This window comes from Taudactylus pleione, unplaced genomic scaffold (assembly GCF_031769625.1).
Source record: "Taudactylus pleione unplaced genomic scaffold, aTauple2 ptg001090l, whole genome shotgun sequence".
Taxonomy (NCBI): domain Eukaryota; kingdom Metazoa; phylum Chordata; class Amphibia; order Anura; family Myobatrachidae; genus Taudactylus; species Taudactylus pleione.
Window position 1 is genome coordinate 345,001 of NW_028285491.1, and position 17,574 is coordinate 362,574.

A 17,574-nucleotide genomic window follows, 5' to 3' on the forward strand; every position below is an offset into this window, starting at 1 on the left:
GGCGGGGCTGGCGGATACATGGTCACACATTGAGGTGCGTAGTGTGATCAGATTCCTGTGTATAAGGGCACATCAGCTGTAAGATGGCGGGGCTGGCGGAGACATGGTCACACATTGAGGTTTATAGTGTGATCAGATTCCTGTGTCTAAGGGCACATCAGCTGTAAGATGGCGGGGCTGGCGGAGACATGGTCACACATTGATGTGCGTAGTGTGATCAGATTCCTGTGTCTAAGGGCACATCAGCTGTAAGATGGCGGGGCTGGCGGAGACATGGTCACACATTGAGGTTTATAGTGTGATCAGATTCCTGTGTCTAAGGGCACATCAGCGGTAAGATGGCGGGGCTGGCGGAGACATGGTCACACATTGATGTGCGTAGTGTGATCAGATATTCCTGTGTCTAAGGGCACATCAGCTGTAAGATGGCGGGGCTGGCGGATACATGGTCACACATTGATGTGCGTAGTGTGATCAGATTCCTGTGTCTAAGGGCACATCAGCTGTAAGATGGCGGGGCTGGCGGAGACATGGTCACACATTGAGGTGCGTAGTGTGATCACATTCCTGTGTATAAGGGCACATCAGCTGTAAGATGGCGGGGCTGGCGGATACATGGTCACACATTGAGGTGCGTAGTGTGATCAGATTCCTGTGTATAAGGGCACATCAGCTGTAAGATGGCGGGGCTGGCGGAGACATGGTCACACATTGAGGTGTATAGTGTGATCAGATTCCTGTGTGTAAGAGCACATCTGTCCAACCGTTATCAAAGGTAGTGCGCCAAACCCAATCCTTCTTCGATGATATGGTTCTATCACCGTACAAATCGACAAGTTGGCGATGAATTTCAGCTGCTGATGTGACCTTTAACTGTGGAAATCTGATCACACTATACACCTCAATGTGTGACCATGTGTCCGCCAGCCCCGCCATCTTACAGCTAATGTGCCCTTATACACAGGAATGTGATCACACTACGCACCTCAATGTGTGACCATCTCTCCGCCAGCCCCGCCATCTTACAGCTGATGTGCCCTTAGATACAGGAATGTGATCACACTATGCACCTCAATGTGTGACCATGTCTCCGCCAGCCCCGCCATCTTACAGCTGATGTGCCCTTATACACAGGAATCTGATCACACTATACACCTCAATGTGTGACCATGTATCCGCCAGCCCCGCCATCTTACAGCTGATGTGCCCTTATACACAGGAATCTGATCACACTACGCACCTCAATGTGTGACCTTGTCTCCGCCAGCCCCGCCATCTTACAGCTGATGTGCCCTTATACACAGGAATCTGATCACACTGCGCACCTCAATGTGTGACCATGTATCCGCCAGCCCCGCCATCTTACAGCTGATGTGCCCTTAGACACAGGAATCTGATCACACTACATACCTCAATGTGTGACCATGTATCAGCCAGCCCCGCCATCTTACAGCTGATGTGCCCTTATACACAGGAATCTGATCACACTACATACCTCAATGTGTGACCATGTATCCGCCAGCCCCGCCATCTTACAGCTGATGTGCCCTTAGACACAGGAATCTGATCACACTACATACCTCAATGTGTGACCATGTATCAGCCAGCCCCGCCATCTTACAGCTGATGTGCCCTTAGATACAGGAATCTGATCACACTACATACCTCAATGTGTGACCATGTATCCGCCAGCCCCGCCATCTTACAGCTGATGTGCCCTTAGATACAGGAATCTGATTACACTACGCACATCAATGTGTGACCATGTCTCCGCCAGCCCCGCCATCTTACAGCTGATGTGCCCTTAGACACAGCAATCTGATCACACTATGCACCTCAATGTGTGACCTTGTCTCCGCCAGCCCCGCCATCTTACAGCTGATGTGCCCTTATACACAGCAATCTGATCACACTATGCACCTCAATGTGTGACCATGTATCCGCCAGCCCCGCTATCTTACAGCTGATGTGCCCTTATACACAGGAATCTGATCACACTATGCACCTCAATGTGTGACCATGTCTCCGCCAGCCCCGCCATCTTACAGCTGATGTGCCCTTATACACAGGAATCTGATCACACTGCGCACCTCAATGTGTGACCATGTATCCGCCAGCCCCGCCATCTTACAGCTGATGTGCCCTTAGACACAGGAATCTGATCACACTACATACCTCAATGTGTGACCATGTATCCGCCAGCCCCGCCATCTTACCGCTGATGTGCCCTTAGATACAGGACTCTGATTACACTACGCACCTCAATGTGTGACCATGTCTCCGCCAGCCCCGCCATCTTACAGCTGATGTGCCCTTAGATACAGGAATCTGATCACACTACGCACATCAATGTGTGACCATGTCTCCGCCAGCCCCACCGTCTTACAGCTAATGTGGGGGCAGTATAACTGGTATGAGGTGCAATGGCCATGAGGGGAAGCAGTGCTCTACCTGCTCTGGCCTGGCGGGCAATTAGAATGAAATAGAGAACATTAAACATGTGAGGGTTCTTGTAACCTTAGTTATTAAACCACCAATATACGTATGTTTTCAGATCCAATACTTTCACTGTCAAGTTTTTAAAGATATTTTGCTCAAACAAAATTAGTACTACTATTTATAGGCAAGCGCCCGGGCGTCAGATCACATAGATGCCCCTATAATGCCTCTGAGCTTCAGTCATCAATGTAAGTGGTGATTGCTCATTGCTATACCTCACAGAATGGGAGAGGATTGGGAGAATTGCTCCACCTGCCTCACCTGAATCCTGGGCTGGAGAACTTCCAGGTGGGACACTCATCAGACTGCTGGACTTCAGGATTGGCTCCTGCAACAGACACGGAGGAGTGAGCGAGCGGGGAAGGTCAGGGCAGGTAGGAAGATAGGAAATGTATACTCACCCGCATTGCAGACAGTATGACACCTCGGGGAAGGCTTCGGTACCCCTTCAAAGACGCATCCACTGTAGAGGTCTTCGCCCAATCCACAGTGTCGGACCTGTGCAATAAGGAAACATCCAACACTCGCATGTTAGATATATCACATTGAGCACCAGTCACTAAAATACCCACAGTGGTACATTACCAGCCATCACCTACATCCCCGCTAACTACCCTAACCTGGAATGTTCCCTATCTAACTTTATACAGAGCACCGGTCAATACATAACCCACAGTGGTACATTACCAGCCATCACCTACATCCCCACTCACTACCCTAACCCGGAATGTTCCCTATCTATCATTATATAGAGCACCAGTCACTACATAACCCACAGTGGTACATTACCAGCCATCACCTACATCCCCACTCACTGACCTAACCCGGAATGTTCCCTATCATTATATAGAGCACCAGTCACTACATAACCCACAGTGGTACATTACCAGCCATCACCTACATCCTCACTCACTGACCTAACCCGGAATGTTCCCTGTCTATCATTATAAAGAGCACCAGTCACTACATAACCCACAGTGGTACATTACTAACCATCACCTACATCCCCGCTCACTACCCTAACCCGGAATGTTCCCTATCTATCATTATATAGAGAACCGGTCACTGACCTAAGCCGGAATGTTCCCTATCTATCATTATATAGAGCACCGGTCACTTCATAACCCACAGTGGTACATTACCATCCATCACCTACATCCCCACTCACTACCCTAACCCAGAATGTTCCCTATCTATCATTATATAGAGCACCAGTCACTACATAACCCACAGTGGTACATTACCAGCCATCACCTACATCCCCACTCACTACCCTAACCCGGAATGTTCCCTATCTATCATTATATAGAGCACTAGTCACTACATAACCCACAGTGGTACATTACCAGCCATCACCTACATCCCCACTCACAGACCTAACCCGGAATGTTCCCTATCTATCATTATATAGAGCACCGGTCACTACATAACCCACAGTGGTACATTACCAGCCATCACCTACATCCCCGCTCACTACCCTAACCCGGAATGTTCCCTATCTATCATTATATAGAGTACCGGTCACTACCCTAGCCCGGAATGTTCCCTATCTATCATTATATAGAGCACCAGTCACTACATAACCCACAGTGGTACATTACCAACCATCGCCTACATCCTCACTCACTACCCTAACCCAGAATGTTCCTTATCTATCATTATATAGACACAGATCACTACATAACCCACAGTGGTAACATTACCAGCCATCACCTACATCCCCACTCACTACCCTAGCCCGGAATGTTCCCTATCATTATATAGAGCACCGGTCACTACATAACCCACAGTGGTACATTACCAGCCATCACCTACAACCCCACTCACTACCCTAACCCGGAATGTTCCCTATCTATCATTATATAGAGCACCAGTCACTACATAACCCACAGTGGTACATTACCAGCCATCACCTACATCCCCACTCACTGACCTAACCCGGAATGTTCCCTATCATTATATAGAGCACCAGTCACTACATAACCCACAGTGGTACATTACCAGCCATCACCTACATCCTCACTCACTGACCAAACCCGGAATGTTCCCTGTCTATCATTATAAAGAGCACCAGTCACTACATAACCCACAGTGGTACATTACTAACCATCACCTACATCCCCGCTCACTACCCTAACCCGGAATGTTCCCTATCTATCATTATATAGAGAACCGGTCACTGACCTAAGCCGGAATGTTCCCTATCTATCATTATATAGAGCACCGGTCACTTCATAACCCACAGTGGTACATTACCATCCATCACCTACATCCCCACTCACTACCCTAACCCAGAATGTTCCCTATCTATCATTATATAGAGCACCAGTCACTACATAACCCACAGTGGTACATTACCAGCCATCACCTACATCCCCACTCACTACCCTAACCCAGAATGTTCCCTATCTATCATTATATAGAGCACCAGTCACTACATAACCCACAGTGGTACATTACCAGCCATCACCTACATCCCCACTCACTACCCTAACCCAGAATGTTCCCTATCTATCATTATATAGAGCACCAGTCACTACATAACCCACAGTGGTACATTACCAGCCATCACCTACATCCCCACTCACTACCCTAACCCAGAATGTTCCCTATCTATCATTAAATAGAGCACCAGTCACTACATAACCCACAGTGGTACATTACCAGCCATCACCTACATCCCCACTCACTGACCTAACCCGGAATGTTCCCTATCTATCATTATACAGAGCACCGATCACTACATAACCCACAGTGGTACATTACTAACCATCACCTACATCCCCGCTCACTACCCTAACCCGGAATGTTCCCTATCTATCATTATATAGAGAACCGGTCACTGACCTAAGCCGGAATGTTCCCTATCTATCATTATATAGAGCACCGGTCACTTCATAACCCACAGTGGTACATTACCATCCATCACCTACATCCCCACTCACTACCCTAACCCAGAATGTTCCCTATCTATCATTATATAGAGCACCAGTCACTACATAACCCACAGTGGTACATTACCAGCCATCACCTACATCCCCACTCACTACCCTAACCCGGAATGTTCCCTATCTATCATTATATAGAGCACTAGTCACTACATAACCCACAGTGGTACATTACCAGCCATCACCTACATCCCCACTCACAGACCTAACCCGGAATGTTCCCTATCTATCATTATATAGAGCACCGGTCACTACATAACCCACAGTGGTACATTACCAGCCATCACCTACATCCCCGCTCACTACCCTAACCCGGAATGTTCCCTATCTATCATTATATAGAGTACCGGTCACTACCCTAGCCCGGAATGTTCCCTATCTATCATTATATAGAGCACCAGTCACTACATAACCCACAGTGGTACATTACCAACCATCGCCTACATCCTCACTCACTACCCTAACCCAGAATGTTCCTTATCTATCATTATATAGACACAGATCACTACATAACCCACAGTGGTAACATTACCAGCCATCACCTACATCCCCACTCACTACCCTAGCCCGGAATGTTCCCTATCATTATATAGAGCACCGGTCACTACATAACCCACAGTGGTACATTACCAGCCATCACCTACAACCCCACTCACTACCCTAACCCGGAATGTTCCCTATCTATCATTATATAGAGCACCAGTCACTACATAACCCACAGTGGTACATTACCAGCCATCACCTACATCCCCACTCACTGACCTAACCCGGAATGTTCCCTATCATTATATAGAGCACCAGTCACTACATAACCCACAGTGGTACATTACCAGCCATCACCTACATCCTCACTCACTGACCAAACCCGGAATGTTCCCTGTCTATCATTATAAAGAGCACCAGTCACTACATAACCCACAGTGGTACATTACTAACCATCACCTACATCCCCGCTCACTACCCTAACCCGGAATGTTCCCTATCAATCATTATATAGAGAACCGGTCACTGACCTAAGCCGGAATGTTCCCTATCTATCATTATATAGAGCACCGGTCACTTCATAACCCACAGTGGTACATTACCATCCATCACCTACATCCCCACTCACTACCCTAACCCAGAATGTTCCCTATCTATCATTATATAGAGCACCAGTCACTACATAACCCACAGTGGTACATTACCAGCCATCACCTACATCCCCACTCACTACCCTAACCCAGAATGTTCCCTATCTATCATTATATAGAGCACCAGTCACTACATAACCCACAGTGGTACATTACCAGCCATCACCTACATCCCCACTCACTACCCTAACCCAGAATGTTCCCTATCTATCATTAAATAGAGCACCAGTCACTACATAACCCACAGTGGTACATTACCAGCCATCACCTACATCCCCACTCACTGACCTAACCCGGAATGTTCCCTATCTATCATTATACAGAGCACCGATCACTACATAACCCACAGTGTTACATTACCAGCCATCACTTACATCCCCGCTCACTAACCTAACCCAGAATGTTCCCTATCTATCATTATATAGAGAACCGGTCACTGACCTAAGCCGGAATGTTCCCTATCTATCATTATATAGAGCACCGGTCACTACATAACCCACAGTGGTACATTACCAGCCATCACCTACATCCCCACTCACTACCCTAACCCAGAATGTTCCCTATCTATCATTATATAGAGCACCAGTCACTACATAACCCACAGTGGTACATTACCAGCCATCACCTACATCCCCGCTCACTACCCTAACCCACAATGTTCCCTATCTATCATTATATAGAGTCACTGACCTAAGCCGGAATGTTCCCTATCTATCATTATATAGAGCACCGGTCACTTCATAACCTCCAGTGGTACATTACCATCCATCACCTACATCCCCACTCACTACCCTAACCCAGAATGTTCCCTATCTATCATTATATAGAGCACCAGTCACTACATAACCCACAGTGGTACATTACCAGCCATCACCTACATCCCCACTCACTACCCTAACCCGGAATGTTCCCTATCTATCATTATATAGAGCACTGATCACTACATAACCCACAGTGGTACATTACCAGCCATCACCTACATCCCCACTCACTACCCTAACCCGGAATGTTCCCTATCTATCATTATATAGAGCACCGATCACTACATAACCCACAGTGGTACATTACCAGCCATCACCTACATCCCCACTCACTGACCTAACCCGGAATGTTCCCTATCATTATATAGAGCACCAGTCACTACATAACCCACAGTGGTACATTACCAGCCATCACCTACATCCCCGCTCACTACCCTAACCCGGAATGTTCCCTATCTATCATTATATAGAGAACCGGTCACTGACCTAACCCAGAATGTTCCCTATCTATCATTATATAGAGCACCGATCACTACATAACCCACAGTGGTACATTACCAGCCATCACCTACATCCCCACTCACTGACCTAACCCGGAATGTTCCCTATCATTATATAGAGCACCAGTCACTACATAACCCACAGTGGTACATTACCAGCCATCACCTACATCCCCGCTCACTACCCTAACCCGGAATGTTCCCTATCTATCATTTATATAGAGAACCGGTCACTGACCTAACCCAGAATGTTCCCTATCTATCATTATACAGAGCACCAGTCACTACATAACCCACAGTGGTACATTACTAACCATCACCTACATCCCCGCTCACTACCCTAACCCGGAATGTTCCCGATCTATCATTAATCATTAAGGAATGGGTCATTAACTGCCATCACTTAGTACCCCACTCACTTCCTGCTGCCCCATCATGAAGATCCCTTCCTTGGCTGATGTGTACCCACATTTAAGGTGGGCACACATCAGACGATCAACAAACGATGCGATGGTCTTCTAGATTTTCCTTGAACATCCAGACAGACCATCTAGTGCATACACACTGTGCAATCTTCCAAACAACATATCTTGCACCATGTGGTCGTTTCATCGTTAACTGTATAATGTTAACATATCGCCTGATCGTCCAGTAGTGCGTACACACTGCACAATTTGAGGGAAATCATTAACGAGATTGTCAGATTGAGCTGCATTTATGGGCGACCTGAAGATGCGATGGACGATGCCACGGAGTGTGCATAGTGCATACACACTTGACTATATGACGTTCCGATCCGTCGGAATCGGGCAAATTGTTCAAAATATCGTCTACTGCACGGGTTAAAGTGGGGTGAAACAGGGCGTAACTTAGTTCCTGTTGCTGGTGGGGAGCACAGAGGCAGGGAGCTGCTGGAAAGATTCAAGGGGATTAGCTGGAGAGACACGGGATGGTGTTGGAGTGAAGCTGGGGGCTGATGCTTTTGAAACACAGGAAGATGGTGCTGAAGAGATGGAGGGGGATGGCATTGGGGAGATGCAGTGGGGTGAAGCTGGTGACACGGAGGGGGAATCGCGCTGATGAGTAGCAGTGGGGGTGAAGCTGGTGAGACACAGGGGGATGATGCTGGAGAGATGTAGGAGGATGTTGTCTCTCCAGGATCAGGAAAAACGTACAGTACTATGTATTAACTGGTTGAACGTCTTGTGTGAAGATTAAATATTATTCCAACCCAAACAGGAAGCTACTGTACCACATGATCTCCTATATGCATACTGCGCACTGCCTCATGACACTGACTGCCTAGGGAGGCTCAACTTATTCAGAGGTCCCTTATTGCAGGGAAACCGGCATATAGGTAAGAAAAGAGACTCAAGTGCAGGCGATACATAGAGGTTGCAAAAAAAAAAAAAAAAACATGGGGCACCCAAGTGACATAGACTTGTTTGTGGGGACCCCATAAAAAAACTCAATACAATCACATATACACATAATCACACACGCGCGCACACACATACAATCATACATATATACATACACATACACAAGCGCACACACATACATATACACACACATACACAATCACACACGCGTATACACACATACACAATCACACACACATAATCACACACATGCGTATACACACATACATAATCACACACATGCGTATACACATACATAATCACATACATAATCACATACATAATCACATACACAATCACATACATACACAATCACATACATACACACATACACAATCACATACATACACACATACACAATCACATACATACACACATACACAATCACATACATACACACATACACAATCACATACACAATCACATACACACATACACAATCACATACACAATCACATACATATACACATACACAATCACATACACAATCACATACATAATCACATACATACACACATACACAATCACAATCACATACACACATACACAATCACATACACACATACACAATCACATACACAATCACATACACACATACACAATCACATACACAATCACATACACACATACACAATCACATACACAATCACATACACAATCACATACACACATACACAATCACATACACACATACACAATCACATACACATACATAGATAATCACATACACATACACAATCACATACATAATCACATACACATACACAATCACATACATACACACATACACAATCACATACATACACACATACACAATCACATACACACATACACAATCACATACACACATACACAATCACATACACAATCACAATCACACATACACAATCACATACACACATACACAATCACATACACACATACACAATCACATACACACATACACAATCACATACACACATACACAATCACATACACAATCACATACACAATCACATACACACATGCACACATACACAATCACATACATACACACATACACAATCACATACATACACACATACACAATCACATACACATACACACATACACAATCACATACACATACACAATCACATACACAATCACATACACATACACAATCACATACACAATCACATACATATACACATACACAATCACATACACACATACACAATCACATACATACACACATACACAATCACAATCACATACACAATCACATACACACATACACACATACACAATCACATACACACATACACAATCACATACACAATCACATACACAATCACATACACACATACACAATCACATACACAATCACATACACAATCACATACACAATCACATACACAATCACATACACAATCACATACACACATACACAATCACATACACAATCACATACACACATACACAATCACATACACATACATAGATAATCACATACACATACACAATCACATACATAATCACATACACAATCACATACATACACACATACACAATCACATACATACACACATACACAATCACATACACACATACACAATCACATACACACATACACAATCACATACACAATCACATACACACATACACAATCACATACACAATCACACATACACAATCACATACACAATCACATACATATACACATACACAATCACATACACACATACACAATCACATACACACATACACACATACACAATCACATACACACATGCACACATACACAATCACATACACACATACACAATCACATACATATACACATACACAATCACATACACAATCACATACACACATACACAATCACATACACACATACACAATCACATACATACACACATACACAATCACATACACAATCACATACACACATAATCACATACACATACACAATCACATACACAATCACATACATACACACATACACAATCACATACATACACACATACACAATCACAATCACATGCACACATAAACACATACACAATCACATACACACATACACAATCACATACACACATACACAATCACATACACACATACACAATCACATACACAATCACATACACAATCACATACACACATACACAATCACATACATATACACATACACAATCACATACATATACACATATACAATCACATACATACACACATACACAATCACAATCACATACATACACACATACACACATACACAATCACATACACAATCACATACACAATCACATACTCACATACACAATCACATACATAATCACATACACACAATCACACATACACATTCACACATACACAATCACATACACACATACACAATCACAATCACATACACAATCACATACATACACACATACACAATCACAATCACATACACACATACACAATCACATACACAATCACATACACACATACATATACACAATCACATACACACATATACACATACACAATCACATACACAATCACATACACATACACACATATACACATACACAATCACATACATATACACATACACACATACACAATCACATACATATACACATACATATACACATACATACACACATACACAATCACATACACACATACACAATCACATACATATACACACATACACAATCACATGCACACATACACAATCACAATCACATAAACACATACACATACACAATCACATACACAATCACATACATATACACACAATCACATATACACATACATAATCACATACACATACAAAATAACATACATACATATACACATACACAATCACATACACAATCATATACACATACACACATACACATACACAATCACATACACATATACAATCACATACACACATACATATACACATACACAATCACATATACACATACACAATCACAAACACACATACACAATCACATATACACAATCACATATACACATACATATACACATACACAATCACATATACACATACATATACACAATCACATACACACAAACACATACACAATCACATACATATACACAATCACATACACACATACACAATCACAATCACAATCACATACACAATCACAATCACATACACAATCACATACACACATACACAATCACATACACACATACACAATCACATACACAATCACATACACATACACAATCACATACATACACATACACAATCACATACATACACACATACACAATCACATACATACACACATACACAATCACATACACACATGCACAATCACATACATATACATATACACAATCACATAATCATATACACACATACATATACACATACACAATCACATACACATATACACAATCACATACACATATACACAATCATATACACATACAAAATAACATACATACATACACACACATACATATACACAAACACAATCACATACACATATACACAATCACATACACATATACACAATCACATACACATAATCATATACACATACACAATCACATACACACATACATATACACATACACAATCACATACACATATACAATCACATACATATACACATACATACACAATCACATACACATACACAATCACATATACACATACACAATCACAAACACACATACATATACACATACACAATCACATACATACACACATACATATACACATACACATACACAATCACATACACAATCACAATCACATACACACACATACAATCACATACACACATACACAATCACAATCACATACATACACACATACACAATCACAATTACATACACACATACACAATCACATACACACATACACAATCACATACACACATACACAATCACATACATATACACAATCACATACACAATCACATACACAATCACATACATACACACATACACAATCACATACATACACACATACACACATACACAATCACATACACACATACACAATCACATACACACATACATAATCACATACACACATACACAATCACATACATATACACAATCACATACATATACACATACACAATCACATACACATACATAATCACATACACAATCACATACACACATATACACATACACATACATATACACATACACAATCACATACATACACAATCACATACACACATACACAAACACATACACAATCACATACATATACACACATACACAATCACATACATATACACAATCACATACACACATACACAATCACACATAAACAATCACATACACATACACAAACATATACACAATCACATACACATACACAATCACATACACAATCACATACACACATACACAATCACATACACACATACACAATCACATACATATACACAATCACATACACACATACACAATCATATACACAATCATATACACAATCACATACACACATACATATACACAATCACATACACACATACATATACACAATCACATACACAATCACATACATATACACACATACACAATCACATACACAATCACATACACATACACAATCACATACACAATCACATACACACATACACAATCACATACATATACACACATACACAATCACATACATATACACAATCACATACACACATACACAATCACATACACAATCACATACATATACACATACACAATCACATACACAATCACATACACATATACACAATCACATACATATACACATACACATACAAAATCACATACACAATCACATACATATACACACACACATACACAATCACATACACACATACACAATCACATACATATACACACATACACAATCACATACATATACACAATCACATAGACAATCACATACACACATACACAATCACATACACATATACACATACACAATCACATACATACACACATACACAATCACATACACACATACACAATCACATACATATACACACATACACAATCACATACATATACACACATACACAATCACAATCACATAAACACATACACATACACAATCACATACATACACAATAATATACACATACAAAACAACATACATACAAACACACATACATATACACAATCACATACACATACATACACACATACACAATCACATACATATACACATACACAATCACATATACACATACACAATCACAAACACACATACATACATATACACAATCACATACATACATACATATACACATACATATACACATACACAATCACATACACACATACACAATCACATACACAATCACATATACACATACATATACACATACATATACACATACACATATACACAATCACATACACACATACACAATCACATACACACATACACAATCACATACATATACACAATCACATACATATACACATACACAATCACATACACACATACATATACACATACACAATCACATACACAATCATATACACATACACACAATCACATATACACATACACAATCACATACATATACACAATCATATACACATACACAATCACATACACAATCACATATACACATAAACAATCACATACATATACACAATCACATACATATACACATATACAATCACATACACAATCAAATACACAATCACCTGCACATACACAATCACATACACAAACACATACATCTACACATACACAATCACATACATATACACATACACAATCACATACATATACACTTACACAATCACATACATATACACATATACAATCACATACATACACACATACACAATCACATACATACACACATACATATACACAATCACATTCACATACACAATCACTTACATACACAATCACATACACAATCACATGTACACATACACAATCACATACATATACACATACACAATCACATACACAAACATATACACAATCACATACACACAATCACATACATATACACATACACACAATCACATACATATACACATACATATACACATATACACATACACATAAACACATACACAATCACATACACACATACATATACACATACACAATCACATACACAAAATCACATACATATACACATACACAATCACATACATATACACAATCACATACATATACACATACACACATACACAAACACATACATATACACAAACACATACACACATACACAATCACATACACAATCACATACACACATACACAATCACATACACAATCACATATACACATACACAATCACATATACACATACACAATCACATACATATACACATACACAAACATATACACAATCACATACACACATACACAATCACATACACAATCACATACATATACACAATCACATACATATACACAATCACATACACATACATAATCACATACACAATCACATACACACATATACACATACACATACATATACACATACACAATCACATACATACACAATCACATACACACATACACAAACACATACACAATCACATACATATACACACATACACAATCACATACATATACACAATCACATACACACATACACAATCACACATAAACAATCACATACACATACACAAACATATACACAATCACATACACATACACAATCACATACACAATCACATACACACATACACAATCACATACACACATACACAATCACATACATATACACAATCACATTATTATTATTATTATTATTATTACCAGTTATTTATATAGCGCACACATATTCCGCAGCGCTTTACAGAGAATATTTGGCCATTCACATCAGTCCCTGCCCCAGTGGAGCTTACACTCTATATTCCGTATCACACACACACACACATATACACACTAGGGGTAATTTTGCTAGGAGCCAATTAACCTACCAGTATATTTTTGGAGTGCACACATACACAATCATATACACAATCATATACACAATCACATACACACATACATATACACAATCACATACACATACACACATACATATACACAATCACATACACAATCACATACATATACACACATACACAATCACATACACAATCACATACACATACACAATCACATACACAATCACATACACACATACACAATCACATACATATACACACATACACAATCACATACATATACACAATCACATACACACATACACAATCACATACACAATCACATACATATACACATACACAATCACATACACAATCACATACACATATACACAATCACATACATATACACATACACATACAAAATCACATACACAATCACATACATATACACACACACATACACAATCACATACACACATACACAATCACATACACACATACACAATCACATACATATACACACATACACAATCACATACATATACACAATCACATAGACAATCACATACACACATACACAATCACATACACATATACACATACACAATCACATACATACACACATACACAATCACATACACACATACACAATCACATACATATACACACATACACAATCACATACATATACACACATACACAATCACAATCACATAAACACATACACATACACAATCACATACATACACAATAATATACACATACAAAACAACATACATACAAACACACATACATATACACAATCACATACACATACATACACACATACACAATCACATACATATACACATACACAATCACATATACACATACACAATCACAAACACACATACATACATATACACAATCACATACATACATACATACATATACACATACATATACACATACACAATCACATACACACATACACAATCACATACACAATCACATATACACATACATATACACATACACATATACACAATCACATACACACATACACAATCACATACACACATACACAATCACATACATATACACAATCACATACATATACACATACACAATCACATACACACATACATATACACATACACAATCACATACACAATCATATACACACAATCACATATACACATACACAATCACATACATATACACAATCATATACACATACACAATCACATACACAATCACATATACACATAAACAATCACATACATATACACAATCACATACATATACACATATACAATCACATACACAATCAAATACACAATCACCTGCACATACACAATCACATACACAAACACATACATCTACACATACACAATCACATACATATACACATACACAATCACATACATATACACTTACACAATCACATACATATACACATATACAATCACATACATACACACATACACAAT

At 40.1% G+C, this 17,574-nt stretch overlaps 1 protein-coding gene across 1 annotated transcript in view; it reads right to left on the reverse strand.

The window, feature by feature from the left end:
* LOC148453778 (uncharacterized) overlaps positions 1-17,574 on the reverse strand; it is a 116,697-nt gene that overhangs the window by 22,529 nt on the left and 76,594 nt on the right. Inside the window, exons 7-8 of the mRNA XM_088461721.1 lie at positions 2,901-2,997; positions 2,761-2,827 (exon numbers count right to left, since the gene is read on the reverse strand). Of these exons, the coding sequence (XP_088317847.1) occupies positions 2,761-2,827; positions 2,901-2,997 (164 nt within the window). The remainder of the gene's footprint in view (positions 1-2,760; positions 2,828-2,900; positions 2,998-17,574) is intronic.